We start from the raw sequence: 17,696 nt of genomic DNA, 5'->3' as shown, positions 1-17,696 counted from the left end.
TAGGCATACACCTTTGCCTTTCTGGTTTAATAGGCACTTGGTCTCTGATCTCACGCTGGTATCATTTTATCAGCTACTAAAATTAACTAATCAGATCGGTTCATGGGTGAATTCAAATGAGACGGTGTTGCTGACTCTGCCATGAGTCTCAGCAGGTGTCACTATAGTGATCCTGTCAGCTTGGAGATCACTGTTCAAATCCCTCCCCTGGCAAAGTCACTTTCTTTGATACGTACACCTAGGGCTCTCTAAAGACTAGGTATGCTCGCCCGCCATTATGGTTCATTCCTGCACTACGTTAGTAAGGCAGTTGACTGCCCCAGCCTTATATATTCCTCTTTTTTACTGTTCTCGACGCTAGAAAATAAGGCTAAACTAACATACTGTAAAAATACTCATTCTCAGTACTACTCAAACGGTTACACAACATAAATATTAGTGTATTTCATGCATTATTGTGTAATTTTTATTCGAGACGGTGATTATAAAAACAAGGTCGTTGATAATTTGCCTTTTAATAAACAAACAAACTAGGCATGTACTCTCACTGGAGAAATATTAGAAGAAATAGCTTACTAATAAATCGTTGTTTTACTATTATATTATTCATAAGTAGACAGGTTGTTCGTAAGCTATGCGCCGCGCTACCGTCTAATGAAATGAGGGACACCGTGGTATTGATATAGGCTACTGTCAATTTTAAATCGTGGAATTTGACGAGGTAATCGGTCAGTGTCGAAGATATATAAATTGTGATAGAAGATTTTGATACCACATGATCTCAGTCGGTATTTCACACTTGCGTAAAATTGATTCGGCGCTATTTTCAATGTTGTCGAAATAACAAGAAAAATATTCATCGAACAAAAATAACGCTGAAATGTCATGTAGGCTTACCTGTCTGCATATAAGCCTACCACAGATCTTAGTTTACAAAAATGCACTTGTTGTACTACCACCAACGTTAAACAAATTATTTCTGTCATATGAAGTTAGTTTTGAAAAATATTGTACCTGTGGTGCTTGGATGTTGAACTCCTATTCCCGGGCTTTGAGGGCAGAACTGAATATTGAATGATCAATGTGACTGAATTAAGGGGTGTAGAAGTGTCAGTGGGAGCTGGATGCAGGTTTAGGGTCAGCAGTTGAATTAGAAGGTGTAGCATAGGGAGTGGATGCATAATGCAGACCAGAAGGGAATCTAAACAACCTGTATCCCGCAGTAGAGACATTACTACAATTAGGTGCAGAACAACCCACCATTATGTAATAAATATCCACACAAATATGACACTACTCTGTCCCTGCACGCGGCGATTAAAGCAATACGTTCAATATGACGAAGCGAGCGCTCGTAGGAGAAACTAGAGTTTGATCACATGGCCCATTGCGCCATGTATGAACCAAAATGGCGGCTAAGCATACCCATCTTATAGAGCCTTACGTACGCCACATGGAGATTTAACAACACCGTCTCACAAACCCCATCTGAATTCGCCCGCGAAGCAATCCGATTGACTACGTTCAGCAGCAGCTGATATAACGACAAAGGCATAAGATATCAAATTATTTATCAGTATGACCAACCTTCTAATGCTCCTATACCCAGTTCACATTGCTTCCAACCATCAGTTTGCTGAAAAATTTATAATGTCCAGTAACAGACCAACTACACTGGTATTATAAATTGACTCATTAGGGACAAATATTTCAGGTACCCTATGTGAATCAACATCTATATCATCTGATCGCTAGGTAGGGATCAATTTTAGATAATGAGACAAAGTCTCTCATAGTGCATTGGCACTGCCGGTGGCTCCAAGTAGCCTATGCCTCCATAGCGGCCACATCCTTCGCTATCCAACAGTTTTCAATCATCGCAAGTCAGGCACGTAGGGCATTCCCTATTGAAAAAGTGGACTGAACAGGTGGACAACGAAAACCGGGAAGGTTTCACCTAAGGATGAACCCATCGCCAGGGGCTACCACACCACCCAGGGTGACTACATTGTCCTGCCAGTCTACTGGAACATACGTTAACACTATGTTTCCATATTCTCCTCACTGTTTGGCTACTACAATGACTACTACTAGTACCACCATCGCGGATCTCAGCCCATCAGCCGCAGTCACCTACCACTCGGCGGTCATGTCGAGTTATGCAGCGCCAGATTACCAGGCCAGATTCATCCCCACGACGCCAGCTCCACAATGGAAAGCCTCCAACTTCCAGTTTAAATTTTCGAGTTTGCCGCCACGTTCTCCAGCAGCAGAGGAACGAGTCCAACAGCACGCATTAGCAGTGATGCCAACTGACCCACCGCTACCCATGGACACCTCCGTTCAGGCTATTCCTCCTCCAACCACTACTGCCATCCTCACCTCCACTTCTCCACAGCTTACTTTCTCCACTGTTTCAGGTGCTCGGCGCCCTATTACTCGCTCCCGTTTCCTCCAACCCGTTCTAGCAGGAACTCATTCCTTCTTACTTACTAGTCCTTCCTCAGACTTCCACTCACCCCACGCCATTTTCTCTACCCTATTACGCTACAATATGCACCGAGAAGACGTAGCGGATATCTGCAAAACTACAAATGGAGTCATCATCCAGGTCAACGGGGTCGCTGCTGTCAACCTTCTCACCACAGCCATCGGCGCTCAACGCCTCAGATCCACCAACCCCCTTCAACCCCTCCCACCGCCACCTCTCAAAACTGCACCTCCCCCTCCACGCTACAGACTTCATAGTTGTGCCATTCATGGCATCGACCCCTCTATTTCTGAAGCCACCACCATCTCAGAGCTCAACGCAGAAGGTATCCCGGCGAAAAAGGCATTCCAGATCAGGAACACCACAGGTCCAACTTACATGGTCCGGATTCTTCTCCCCACACCAGCAGACATTGACTGGGTACTGGCCAGTGGAGTCTCGATTCACCGTCACCACCAAAAGATTGAACCATCACGTGCACCACCTCCCCAATCCATCAGGTGGGAGAGGTGCCTCATCTACAACCATCATCTTACCACGCACTGCACTGCACAAAGCCCATCATGTATACACTGCAACCAACAGCACGCTACGCCCCGATGTCCCAACACCCACCAACCACCCCAGTGTCATACCTGTGGTGGCACTCACCCTGTATACTCCCGCCGTTGTAGAAGCCGCGCTTTACCTCCCCATAATCGCCCAGACCTTGTGTCCCCTATTAGAACCATAGACCCGCCCACATCGCCCAATCCCTCTCTATTCTCACCACCCACCATTGAGGATCTTGTCCGTTTCGTCACCCTTTCCCTTCTCAACATTCACCCCTACAATCGCTCCTTAGTCCTCCATCACCTGCAGGCCGCAACCAACCAAACCTTAAACCTCCACTTCTCCACCACGCATTCCGGCTTAAATTCTTATTTCAGTTTCACCCCTCTGGAAACACTGGTTTAACATCCCATACTCTCCCATATATCTTGCAGGACTGTAAATGTATTACAAGAACATTGTCATATGGTTACATACTTCCACCATTCGCTGTCTGTTTTCATACCTGGTATCCCAGGCGTCGGATATAATGGACAATCACAAGCTGTACATTATGATATTACCAATAAAGAAAAAAAAAAAACTGTACGAAACCCTTCCACTTTATTATGCATATACTTGTAGATTGTATGTACGTTCTATAAAAATAAAAAAAAGAAAAAAAGAAAAAAGGAAAGCAGAAATAAATAAATAAATAAATAGTAAAATCCTTAGGAATGGTCAAAATTCCTCTCCCATCTCCTTCTTCTTCTTATCCTTTACCCACCTCCTTCTTCCATCACATCTCCCCAACCCACCTGCAACTCTTGGCCAGAGATAGGGTGTAACCCTCTAGGTGGCCCACCCCACCCCTTCAGGGTAGGGAATGAAAACATTCATAGATAGATAGATAGCCTCCATGGTATGCACTAGCCATGCATCTTGGTAGGTGTGCTATTTACCAACTGATGAGCCCAACTTAGCACACTGGGGCAAAACGCTGGCAACCAGGAATGAGTTAGCTGGAAAATTTATAATGTCCAATAACGGACCAACTATATTGGCTTCTTACTATCCTGGCTGGCATTTAGCTTTTAGTGCTGGGAGTGTCCAAGGAGCATGTTCGCCTCACCAGGTGCAGGTCTTTTGATTTGACGTCCGTAGGCGACCTGCACGTCATGATGAGGATGAAATGATTATGAAGACGACACATACATCCTGCTGGTAATTGAACCCAGGACCCCTGTGACCAAAGGCCAGCTTGCTAACCATTTAGCCACGGAGCCGGACAACCATCCTGTAGAGTAGGCATTTTTTTTACCTTTAATACCAACTGTATTAATAAAAGGCAACATATTGAACACATACCATGTAAATATTATATCTCCACTGAATATGTATTGGTCCATAACCATGAGAATCTTTTAGCTATAACATACAGTGTTACACAGGAGTTTTACTACCCCGTGCTAGCCACCCCACTCACACACTTTCAGACATAATCAGTTTTTTACAAACAATGTCAATCCTCTGTGAACAACCATGTGATTATTTCCTCACCAACACTGTTTAACATTTTCACTGCTAATATTTCAGCAACTATCAGAATGCACCATGTTGAATTATTTATGTGAATATGTCTAAAATTATATGAAATATATTAAAAGTGAGCAAAAATATTGAGAAATGTCATATGAATTGGCAAAAGAATTCCAGAATACCTTTCAGTTATATTATTTACCATATTCTGCACAAAATCATAGGTTATGAATTTCATTATGGTCCGTATTTTGATCACTACCAAAGGGCAGAGAAGGGTCCACCTATTCAATACCATTAACTTTTATAGTGTCTTATATAATTGGGACTAGTTTCGACCCCATATACTGTACACTGGGTCATCTTCAGCCACAATCCAATTGGAAAAACATATGCTCACATATAATACATAATAAATTAAACCATCTGGTATGTTTCAATTTACAATCCAAATTTTAAAACATTGAGGAGCGACAACATAGTTCGGCACCAGCAACAGCAGCAGCAGCTTTGAAATGTCATTTGATTTCAAATTTGGATGTGTTGTTCGGAATAGGATAGGATCCTTCTCTATCCTTTGACAGATCTGCACAAAAGGATAGAGAAAATCAGGGTTTCCCATTAGAAACAAAACTACAGTATCCTATAAAAAGTTCAATATTCAGCCACTGATATCTGAGTATTCACCTTCCGATTTAAGAGTATTCACATCTGCTAAGTTCAAACTCCGAAAGCAGGCACTGTCCACTATTTGAAGACATTTGTATAAGCCTTGGATGCAGGTGCTTTTTGGGACTGCCAACTTGGGTTGCATACTGAGCTTAATGCATTATTTCAGATATTTAACCTCAGTTAGTGTTAAAATGCAGTCTGTGGTTTGAGTTATGGTGCATTATGTTCCTTGCTGCCACTCAAGTTTGAAAACCAAAGGAAACTTCAAAGGAATATGGTATATTTCCTTTTCAGAAACTTAGCTGAAGTTGCCAATGAGATATCTCAGTTGCAGCAAGGACGTGACATACTACTGTGCAGGATATATCTCGGGCATAGCAGTGTAAGTGTTAGTCACAGTGAATTTTTTTTTTCCATTCAAGCACTTATCAATGAACTAAATAGTTTTTCCCTGCAGCAGCAGAAAATGGAATAGAAAGAGTTAAAATAATTATATAAAACATAATTGTACAGTAAAATTTTCTGAAACAACTGTAATATGTAACAGCCAAAGCCACCTCCATTACAGGCCATGGAGGCCTTTGAAGGAGTGGAGGGTAACCTCAGCACTAAATGGGATGCTATGTCCACTGGTACTGTAGGCTGAGTGACCTCACAGCCATGTGGCAGAAGAGGTAATCTCATTTCTTAAATTTTTTGGCTTCCTGATTGGAAATCAAACCCATGTCCCCGGGATGAACCGAGCACATCTTTACAGCCTACCAGTTTAATCATCAGTCTCCATATTTCTTGTATCACGAATTTCTCAGAGACAAAGCTAGTCATTGGTCTGAAAAATCTCAGCATAATAACCTTTCTGGTGGATGACCGTGCCCATATGAAAGGAACAACTCAGTGCCAGGCGGTTGCTCATATGATGGAGGAGCGGGCAGTGTTGTCAGTTTTGTGTGTCTCCATGAGGCTCCTTGCAATTCTGTCATGTTTTCACATATCTCTGTTAATGCAAAACTTCCTTCGTCAGGTTTAATTCATCCATTGTAAAGAGCATATTTATTATCTAGGTTGATGCTTTCACAGCCTGTAATTGTAGACATGATATTCAACTTTTGTATTTCATAGAGCCCTGCATCCCAGAGGGATTCAATTGCCAAGGCTCTCCACAAGCACAATATAAAAAATATGTTTGGCATCATTACAAAAATTGCTTACAGTTTAGGTAAAAGCAAGGACAAATTGTCCCTACTATTATACCCTGGAGGGGCTGCCTGGTCGAGGTGGTAAAGGAGTGCTCGGTTCACCCAGAAGGATGTGGGTTCGAATTCCTGTCAGGAAGTCGTAAAATTTAAGAAACAAGATTTCCACTTCCGGAGGTGCATATGGCCCTGAGATTCACTCAGCCTACACCAAAAATGAGTACCAGGTTAATTCCTGGGGGAAAAGACGGCCGGGCGTAGAGCTAACCACTCTACCCCATCAAGAGGTTGCGGATAGTGGGATCCTTTACCTTCCACCCCTCCAAGGGCCTTCATGGCCTGTACGGAGATGACTTTGCTTCTTTGCTTTGCTTTTCTTCTTCTTCTTCTTCTTTTATGACCACATAGGATCACTTTAGTCAGTCCGTCGTTCAGGTCTCTTTGAAGGGATTGTTCGGGTTTTGCGGTCCTCCAGTACTTCTTCAGACGCTCCGATCTTCGTGCCCTTTCCTCAGTTGAAAATGTGCGTGTTGTTGGTTTGTTTTGTGTAAGGGTAAAGCGGAGGTTTGTATTCTTGAGTTTTGTATTCAATTTTATCTTATTTTTGGTGTCTTCTGTTGTAAGGCCTATTTCCTTCAGATCCTCTCTTACTTCTCTGATCCATTTACATCCTGTTGTGGTATTTTTTGAGACGAGATTGTGTTGTACTAGTTGTTTCAGAAGTCTCGAGTCCTGCATCCTCATGATATGTCCAAAGAATCCCAGTCTCCTCTTACGCATATCTGTAATGGGTTCTAGCTCTTTGTACACGACTTTGTTAGGTATTAACCGCCACTGTCCATCTTTCTGATATTCTGATATTTTTTGTTTGCTTTTATTATACCCTGGGTTTTACAAAATTCCCTGTACTTGCAGCAAGGTACACATTGGCCAAACATGCCAGTCCATTGCTACTCGTATCAACAAACACCAATGATATATCCGCCTCAACCAGCCAGACAAGTCAGCAATAGCTGAGCATGCCCTATCAGCGGGTCATGATGATGTGTTCCCAGATGTTTAAGCTCTTACCTAAGCTCTTACCTACACTAAACACAACAAGTCTAGGATTATATGGGAAGCTGTGAAAATATCTAAAAATACTAACAATTTGAACAGGGCACTAGTTGTATGGTTGCCAGCAATTAAGGATTTATGTACGTAGTTCTCTTCCCTGTCCTGTCACTGTTGTTATTTCACTTCAATGTTTTCCATATTCGACTCCCCTCATCACTAGATGGCTCGCTCTAGGCTGTGAGCTATGAGTCATACTTTCATAACCTGTATACATTTGTTACAGTAATGTTCCTACTTCTTTTCATTCCTGTATCTTCAACCTCATTCTAGCTCCCCCCTACTCCTGCCTGCATTTTTCTTCCCACTCCCATCCCTGCTAGACTCACACTCATTTTTCTTGTTTTTCTGCTACATGCTTTTCTTTCCATCTTCAGCTCTATTCTGTTCTTCTAATCTGTCAGTCTTTCATTGCACTTTTAAAAGTTATTTTAAATTTCTTCTACCACATTTCATTCCTGATTTGTCCGATGACCTTGCGGTTTACTTTACACGCACATACGATGGAACAAAGAACATCTTAATTGGAGCTAAGAAGATGTCTTTACCTCCCACTTGGAAGGCTAGTGCACAGTGTGACACCTAGTGATGAACAAGAGTACCACTTACTATAGAACAACGGTAAAGCATTCTTAAATTCAAACCTTTATTATCAGGGAAATCTTGCTCGTGAACAGACAAGATTTTTCTTCTGAAGATGCGAAGCAAAGTTCTCTGCGAAACTAAAGAACTTCACCTTGTATTCTGACACGGCAAAATCCCAAAAGCATATTATCATGCCTACATAAGTTATATTTTTTCCATTCATGTTTTAAGATTTTATCACCTCTAAAACCTGCTGCTCTGAGCCCTGAGTTACAGCCTCATTACAAAATTAATTTTGCTTCATCTTATCTTTCATCGCTGATTTTTCTTGTTCTAATTTCTCTTCGGTTAACTTTCAAATTTGACTAAATGATAATAATTAGAAAACTCTCTATTTAAGCTTGTATTTTAATTTCTCTTCCCCAATATTTGTCTTTTCATTCTTTCTGTTTGTAAATACTTTCCTAAATTACTTTCTCTTTAAGGACTCTGGAAATATGTTAATGTAAACATGCTGTAGGTTTACATGATTCTTGATGTCATGCCTGTAGCTAAGGCATTCCCAGTTCTATGTAGAATATGAACTCCACAGTTGTGGCTCCTCATTAAAAATGCACATGCATTGACTGCATTTCAACAAGGAACAAGAAACAATGTCAACAATGTCATGCCATCATGTGTTTCTCTTATCAGTTGACTGGTGGGTGCAGGCTGCCTGCGAGCCGTTGACTCATCATTCTCCGTTCCATGGCATAGTATAAAGCACGGCACTTCCCCCATTTTGTCCCTGCATGACATGACGTAACAATTAAAAATATGAAATACCGAACAAGTTGGCCATGTGGTTAGGGGCGCGCAGCTATGAGCTTGAATTCGAGAGATAGTGGGTTCGAACCACACTGTCGGCAGCCCTTGAAGATGGTTTTCCATGGTTTCCCATTTTCACACCAAGCAATTATAGCTAGGGTTGTACCTTAATTAAGCTAGTCCTTCGCTATCCCATCGTCGCCATAAGACCTACCTGTGTCACTGTGATGTAAAGCAAATTGGAAAAAAGGAAATATATATGAATAGATATCCTCTTCCTACATCCACACAATGTTGGCATCGTGTTAGGATACTCAGATTCACACACATTATTTTGTCTTCTGGAATTGAGGCTATTTCAGTCCTGATATGTCTAATGTGTGGGAGTTTTTTGCACACGTTTTATTCTTTAAGTTACCCAATAAATGTTGTGAAGATTCATATCAGGGGATCTTGGCAGCCATAGGTCCATACTAATAACCCGATCTTCAAAAATTTCCTTAATGAAATGGGGTCATCAGCTGTAAGTGCGGTGGCAGAATCTTGCTGGAAATATCCACTTCGACAGTCAATGTCATTCAGTTCATCAAAATATGTTTTGAGTATATTATTCCTGTACCTTTGTGCATTAACTGTGTCCTCAGAAAAGAAATGTTCCTATTATTCTGTAACCATTCATTTACTTTCTCCTCAGTAAGCGCACTTATTTTACCCTTTGCTTCTTATCGAGTAAAGAACCTGGTCATCTCATTTTGTTTATGAGTTTCTGTACAGTCTTTCTACACAGAAGGCATATACCTGGAAATTGTGTTATGAACTGTGTAATGACTTCTCTACAAGACTCTGTTTTCATATAACTATCATAGACAGTACTGTGAATGCATGTGGAGGCATTGTGAGAATTATACCCTGAAGCAACACTTCATAAGTCGAGAACAGTTGGAACAAAACACTTAATACACGTTCTAAGCCTGGAACATAACTGATAAAGTGAGGGAAGTGATGTGCTTGTTGCTATGCTATGGAGGGGGGGGCAGTGATGAGGCACTGCGCTCCCACCTGCCGTCCGACAAGAGAAACTCACTGTATATTGCAATTTTAGAATCACATATTTTGGGCTGTTCCATACTGACTTTACAGTAAAGAAAAATATGTAATTATTCCACCCTGGTCAATACAATATTGTACTGTAATGTGTTGACCGTATGTATACAGGCCTATATTCCACAGTTAACTTATTTGGCTACTGATCTGCCAGATTATTTTTTAGATGTACTTACAATATTTAAAGATCATAAGTTATATTTTTTAAAATATTAATATATACATATATAAAATTCGCTGGGGCCATCAAGGACCACGTTAAGTCTTGTTGCATTTGACACTGAACTTGGCCTTCTTTAGAGACCAAATTTCCCTCATTCTTTGCGAGTGGGCCTGCTTACGCTCCTCTGTCCAAGGGCCACCGTGTCTTCTCTTTGGTTGCTCGTCTCGGTTTAGCCCATTCGTCATTATTTTCTTGCAGAAGTGATCTCTGTTAACGGCGTCTTCAGCTGAGATATTATTATTATTATTATTATTATTATTATTATTATTATTATTATTATTATTATTATTATTATTATTATTGCTGGGCTGAGTGACTCAGACAGTTGAGGTGCTGGCCTTCTGACCCCAACTTGGCAGGTTCATTCCTGGCTCAGTCTGGTGGTATTTGAAGATGTTCAAATACGGCAGCCTCGTGTCGGTAGATTTACTGGCACATAAAAGAACTCCTGCAGGACTAAATTCCGGAACCTTGGTGTCTCCCAAAACCGTAAAAGTAGTTAGTGGCACATAAAGCGAATATTATTATTATTATTATTATTATTATTATTATTATTATTATTATTATTATTATTATATCGATACTGGCCATCTTAGGACAACGTAAAAGAATCCACAGCCTTCATTTTGGTTTCCTTTCTTGCTTCCCAATAGTTATTCATTATTTCACTGTGTTTTACTTTCCTCTCTTTTGTCCAGATGTTATTCCATTCTTTATTTTCTTTCTCCTGGAAACTCTTGAAATTTTGTATCAACCTCCTAAAATTTGTTCCACCTGTTTTACATCTGCTGTTATTCCCATCTCTCTTTGTACTTTTCATCCACTGATTGTCCTTCTTATTCTTGTGAACATGATTAAAAATCCCCAATCGTCGCCATAAGACCTATCTGTGTCGGTGCGACGCAAAGCCCATAATACGAATTAAAAAAAATAAATATATATCCCCATTATGTGACCAAAGAACTTAACTCTCCTCTTCCTGGTTGTATCAGACATTCTTTCTGTGTCTTTATTTTTGTACAGGTCTGCATTCTTCCTGTATCTCAACTCCCCGTTTTCAGTCTTTAATGGGACCCAGATTTTCCATAGAATTTTTCTTTCTATTATTATTTATTCATTTATTCATTTATTTACTGGATCAACTTTATATCGATATTGATTACAGAACTGGAAACTCTTTCATCAAAGTGAGGAAAGCATGAAATCAAGTTACCTGAGAAACTCTCTTTCCTGTCCTTTGAGTTGAGCATCTGCAGATACACGTCCATGAAGTCTCGGGCGTAGTCTGGGCGTAGTGTGTTCTTGTGTTTCTCTAATTCATTCTGAAACATTTAAGATGTATATTAGATAATTTCTTAATAAATACTGATGAAGTTGTCAGTCATTAATTTACAGTTAAATACAGTAAATAGAGGAATATACAATTGAAAATGAAGGAATGATGTTGCAGAAATTCAATTTGTCCATGCTGGTGAAGATTTACAATTTGAGCTTTAAGTGTTATGAAAGATCTTCATACCTTGAGGAAATGCCAGACTTTCTGGTGGATGGTCATAAACTGCTTGTATCCTGAGAGCTCAGGGGCTATGAAGCGAAGCAATGGGAAATGGCTAAAGAGGCAGCCACTCATATCGATGTTCGCAAATAGATCTGTCAGTAAGTTCTGGAGCTTCTTCAGCTCGATGTCATCTGGACTGTAACGAATACCAGCTAACATCAGCCAGAGGGTGTTCAGCACTGCTACACCAAAGGTGTCATTCATGGGAACCTGGAGAAAGAAAACAAATTGTTGAGATATCCTTTTCTTTTTACACTAATATTGCTGATTTTAAAGGACAAACATTGCAGTTATAAGAAGAATCTTGCCTGTACAGTTCAAATTTTTACCTCATATTCATTGGTCTACATGTATGCTATACTATGGTCTGTGTCAATTGCGAAGCTGTTTCCATTGTGGACATCCTCACGAAGCCTGGCACAAGTGATGTCTAATGCTGCTGAGCTCAACACTTAAGCAATCAATAGGGACTCTACCGCCTGGCCGGCAGCTTTAAATTGATCAATTGCTATGAAGATTCATCTCACTTCCTACTTGACCCTGTTGAGAAACATGACAAGGATTGGACATACCTACCTCACAGCTTACAAACTCATGTAAACTTTAGTTCACTGTTGATAGCAGTTATTTTGTTATGTTAATAATGTTTTATGTCTGGAATAACTGCTGTGAAGTCCGGCCCCACAGTGTAGGGGGCAACACGTCCGCCTGTCACCCGGCAGCCCCGGATTCGATTACCAGCCAGGTCAGGGATTTTTACCTGGATCTGAGGGCTGGTTTGAGGTGCACTCAGCTTACGTGATTAGAATTGAGGAGCTATCTGATGGTGAGATAGCAGCCCTGGTCCAGAAAGCTAAGAATAACGGCCGAGAGGATTCATTGTGCTGACCGCACGACACCTCGTAATCTGCAAGCCTTCGGGCTGAGCAGCATTCGCTTGATAGGCCAAGGCCCTTATGGCTGTAGTGATATGGCTAACCACGGTGTCAGACTTGATGTCTTAACGATAAATATGAAGGTGAAATTAGATAAATGGTAGAAATATAACACCAGTGGGGTCGCAGGTGCAAACTGTATCGCACAATTGGATTTAGCCCTGTTTCACGGCCGGATGCCCTTCCTGACGCCAACCCTATATGGAGGGATGTAATCACTATTGCATGTTTCTGCGGTGGTTGGTAGTTTGTCTGAATATGAAGAGGAGAGTGTTAGGCCAGACACAAACACCCAGTCCCCAAGCCAGAAGAATTAATCAGAAATGATTAAAGTCAAACCCAGGACCCTCTGAACCGAATGACAGTACGCTGAACATTTATTGAACATCTCCCTTGGTAAGTTATTTCAATCCCTAACTCCCCATCCTATAAATGAATAATTGCCCAAATTGTCCTCTTGAATTCCAACTTTATCTTCATATTGTGATGCTTTCCTACTTTTAAAGACACCATTCAAACTTATTCGTCTAATGATGTCATTCCACACCATCTTTCCACTGACAGCTCAAAACATACCAGTTAGTCGAGCAGCTCGTCTCCTTTCTCCAAAGTCTTAATTCAGTTTTTCATAATATTCACAGCACCTTTCCTCAGCAGCCATCTCTTTTCCCACATCCTTCGGCCCTGCCTTAATTCTCCCCCACCTCTATTCCCCGACCACTCCCCTTGCCCTGCCTCCCGCTTCTTGCCTCACCCCTTTCTTTTCCTTTGAATCTCATAACCGTTAGTATGAGGTACACAACAATACGCCACGCGCCACATGCCGCAACAAGAAGTAAGTCTCATATAACCTATGCCATTTGACTAACACGCTCTCTCTCTCTCTCCTTCTATTAATTAATTTTACTAATTTTTTCTATCATTTATTCAGGTCATCTTCATGGACACTGCAATGAATTGCAAATTTATACCAGCCACAAATTAAGAATGTGTCAGTTTTGCCATACTGATAATGTCCAATAGCATTTCAGCATGATTTTTACAAGTACTATGGGAACATTTAATTTACGTTGGTTGAATTGGAAACACCATCTAGCAATTCTGCACCAGCTGGTGGTTATTTACAGTGGCGTCCACCCCAAAAGGAACTTTCACCCCATCAACGCAGTAATTAAAACTGAGAAGACTTTTCCTATTTGTGAAACTCACAACATGACTTTTAACCCTGTTTATCATCTTACCATTGCCTACTGTCCATTTCACAACATTAAAAGGTCATTTTGCAGTTGCTCACAATCTTGTAACTTAGAACTTATTTATTACTCTGTACAGGATAACATCATCTGCGAAAAGCCTTATCTCTGATTCCACTTCTTTACACATATCATTGATTCATGGCTTAGATAGGTCATCGCGATACAGTCCATTTGATCTCCTGAATCCAGGATATCTGCTATATCTTGCTGGAATCCTACAAGTTGAGCTTCAGTGGAATAACCTTTCCTAAACCCAAACTGCCTTCTATAAAACCAGTTATTAATTTTGCAAACATGTCTAATATAATCAGAAAGAATGCTTTCCCAAAGCTGACATGCAATGCATGTCAAACTGACTGGCCTGTAATTTTCAGCTTTATGTCAATCGCCCTTTGCTTTATTCACAGTGGCTACTATAGCAACTCTCCATTCATTTGGTATAGCTCCTTCATGCAAACAATAATCAAATAAGTACTTCAGATATGGTACTATATCCCAACCTGTTGTCTTTAGTATATCCCCTGAAACCTTATAAATTCCAGCCGCTTTTCTAGTTTTCAACTTTTGTATCATACTGTAAATGTCATTGTTGTCATAGATAAATTTTAATACTTCTTTAGTATTAGTCACCTCCTCTACCTGGACATTATCCTTGTAGCCAACAATCTTTACATACTGCTGACTGAATACTTCTGCCTTTTGAAGATCCTCACATACGCACTCCCCTTGTTCATTATTGATTCCTTGAATTTCCTTCTTGGAACCTGTTTCTGCCTTAAAGTACCTATACATACCCTTCCATTTTTCTCTAAAATTTGTATGACCGCCAATTATGTTTGCCATCATGTTATCCTTAGCTGACTTCTTTGCCAGATTCAATTTCCTAGTAAGTTCCTTCAATTTCTCCTTACTTCCACAGCCATTTCTAACTCTATTTCTTTCCAACTTGCACCTCCTTCTTAGTCTCTTTACTTCTCTGTTATAATATAGTGGAACTTTACCATTCGTTACCACCTTTAAAGGTACAAACCTATTTTCCCATTCCTCAACAATTGCTTTAAACCCATCCCACAGTCTGTTTATATTTTTATTCACCGTTTTCCACCAATCATATTTACTTTTTTTTTAACTCCCTCATGCCTGTTTTATCAGCCATATGGTACTGCCTAATAGTCCTAATTTGAATATCTTCCTTTCTTTCACATTTATTTTTAACTACCACAAAAACAGCTTCATGATCACTAATACCACCTATTACTTCAGTTTCTCTATATAGCTCATCTGGTTTTACCAGCAGCACGTCCAGAATATTCTTCCCTCTAGTTGGTTCCATCACTTTCTGAATCATTTGTCATTTGTTGGTCACGCTTCCTGTTGTTCGCATTACCATCCCAATTGACATTTGGTAAACTGAGATCACCCGGTACAATCACGTTCCTTTCCTTATCGTTTTCCACATAGCTGATTATCTTATCAAATAGTTCTGAATCAGCATCAGCACTACCCTTTCCCGGTCTGTACACTCCAAAGACATCAAGTTGCCTATTATATTTAGAAATGAGACTTACACCTAGAATTTCACGTTTTTCATCTTTAACTTTATCGTAGCTTACAAATTCTTCTTTCACCAGAATGAATACTCTCCCTCCTACCATTCCTATCCTATCTCTGTGATATACACTCAAGTTCTGTGAGAAAATTTCTGTACCAATATATATCATTTCTCAGCCGTGATTCAGCTCTTATTACAATATCTGGTAAGTATATATCTATTAAATTACTTAATTGTATTCCTTTCTTTACAATACTTCTACAGTTCAGCACTGACATTTTTATGTCATCCCTTTTTTACTTCCAGTTCCCTGTTCCCTTATCACCACTCCCTAGGTCACCCCATTTCCCTGAATGTACCTCCCTAAACCCTTATAATCAAATTTCCTAACTTACATGTACCACTGCGGTTTAAGTGAAGGCCATCTGAGCACAGATCCCTATTTCCTACCCACCCATTAGGATCTAGAAATTTCACTCTCAGTTTCCCACATACCCATTCCATATTCTCATTTAAATCCCCAGTCACCTTCCAGTCGGTATCCTTCCTACACAGTATTCCACTGATAACAATACATTTATCGTTATATTAAGTATGTTATATAACTATACATTAAGTGGGAGACACCCCAATTGTCCACTGAGCCAGTTATTAGTAACTGCTACAATGTACCACAGTATAGTATAATGAAACATAAGGGATACAAGGTTTAATACAAGATAGCATTATTTTATGACATGGTTAAACCACGACTCATACTACAAAGCTTATAAAGTGAAATATCGCAGTCTTGAGGAAGATATAGTTCTAAGAGCTAAAACAAACCCTGTGCTGATCTTATAGACTGTGTGTGCCCCCTTGTGCTTTCAATAATACAGCTTTATTATTATTATTACAGTACATAACTTTATGTTGGACCTACATATTAAGGCTGTGATATTTCACTTTCGTGGCTTAACCATGTCATTAAACAATGTTATCTTGTATAAAACCCTGTATCCCTTATGTTTCATTATACTGTACTATGTTAGTTCTTCCAGACACCTCTAGATTGTAGGAGTTACTAACAATATCGTGCTCAAAATGTCAATTGGTGAATCCTTCGATAATTAGTATTTGATAATTATTAGTCTTAAAATACAGCTTTTAAACTTTTAACGGTTGCCAAACATAATAGGCGAAGCAATAACATGTATGATACTTTCTAAGGACTCACTAATGTACTTATATCACACACTTACGGAGCTGTGAAGCTTTCTTTTTATTAATTTGAAATAACATTTCTGCTCTCTTATTAGTGTATAAGTGAAAAATACAATTTAGTTAAGATAATTATTCTCATTTTAATTATTTCCATACCTGGTATGAGTAACATGTGTACCTCTTGCAGGGAACAAAGTCGACTTCTAATGGGGTAAGGGTCACGGCCTTTGTAGTAGAATAAGGCTGTGATTTTTGAGGAATTGAGCATATTTGTTACTTTCAAGATTAATTAAATCTCAGCCTATCCTACAAAAAATGTCACACTTTACCACTGCTACTCTCTTCTTCTCACCCAAGCAGGCAGTAGAACCTATAGAACTGTCAGAGCGCGTCTTTGAGTGTTACGACCTACCACCTACAACAGCCAGGTTAAGTAGCGCAGACGGTAGAGTTCAACTTGGCAGGTTTTTTAAGGTGCTTGGCGTCTCCGTGCAGCAGTATAAATACATCAGTGGGAATTGATTTGAAATGTCTTATTTTATTGTAGTAAATTTTTTTTCTTTTTGTATAAGACTTTATTCTGTCCGGACTTTTGGACTTGGAAGAATTGTTTCGATCTCATAAACTTGGACCTATCCAGATCATTTTAAATTCTGTTTTCAAAACTCTTATTTATGGGTTGTATCAAAAATATCATTTTATCTGTCGATTTTAACATTTTTGTTCTCTTGTTCTGGAAGAGACTTCCCTGTTTCATAAACGATGACTTTTCTTGGAATTTATTATCACTGTGACAGAAGATATTTTTGATTGTAGAAAATAAGAGTAAATGTAATTGGTGAATGTGAAAGTCGAAGGCGAATTCTACATTTTGAATGTTTTTCTTTGGTGGTTGTACCTTTTCATGTACCTCTCAATCTTACCCGCTTCTTCA

At 39.8% G+C, this 17,696-nt stretch overlaps 1 protein-coding gene across 1 annotated transcript in view; it reads right to left on the bottom strand.

The window, feature by feature from the left end:
• Cyp303a1 (Probable cytochrome P450 303a1) overlaps positions 1 to 17,696 on the bottom strand; it is a 68,919-nt gene that overhangs the window by 40,295 nt on the left and 10,928 nt on the right. Inside the window, exons 3-4 of the mRNA XM_067147144.2 lie at positions 11,778 to 12,026; positions 11,472 to 11,580 (exon numbers count right to left, since the gene is read on the bottom strand). Of these exons, the coding sequence (XP_067003245.1) occupies positions 11,472 to 11,580; positions 11,778 to 12,026 (358 nt within the window). The remainder of the gene's footprint in view (positions 1 to 11,471; positions 11,581 to 11,777; positions 12,027 to 17,696) is intronic.

Source organism: Anabrus simplex, chromosome 5 (assembly GCF_040414725.1).
Source record: "Anabrus simplex isolate iqAnaSimp1 chromosome 5, ASM4041472v1, whole genome shotgun sequence".
NCBI lineage: Eukaryota > Metazoa > Arthropoda > Insecta > Orthoptera > Tettigoniidae > Anabrus > Anabrus simplex.
This window is presented reverse-complemented; position numbering and strand designations above follow the sequence as displayed.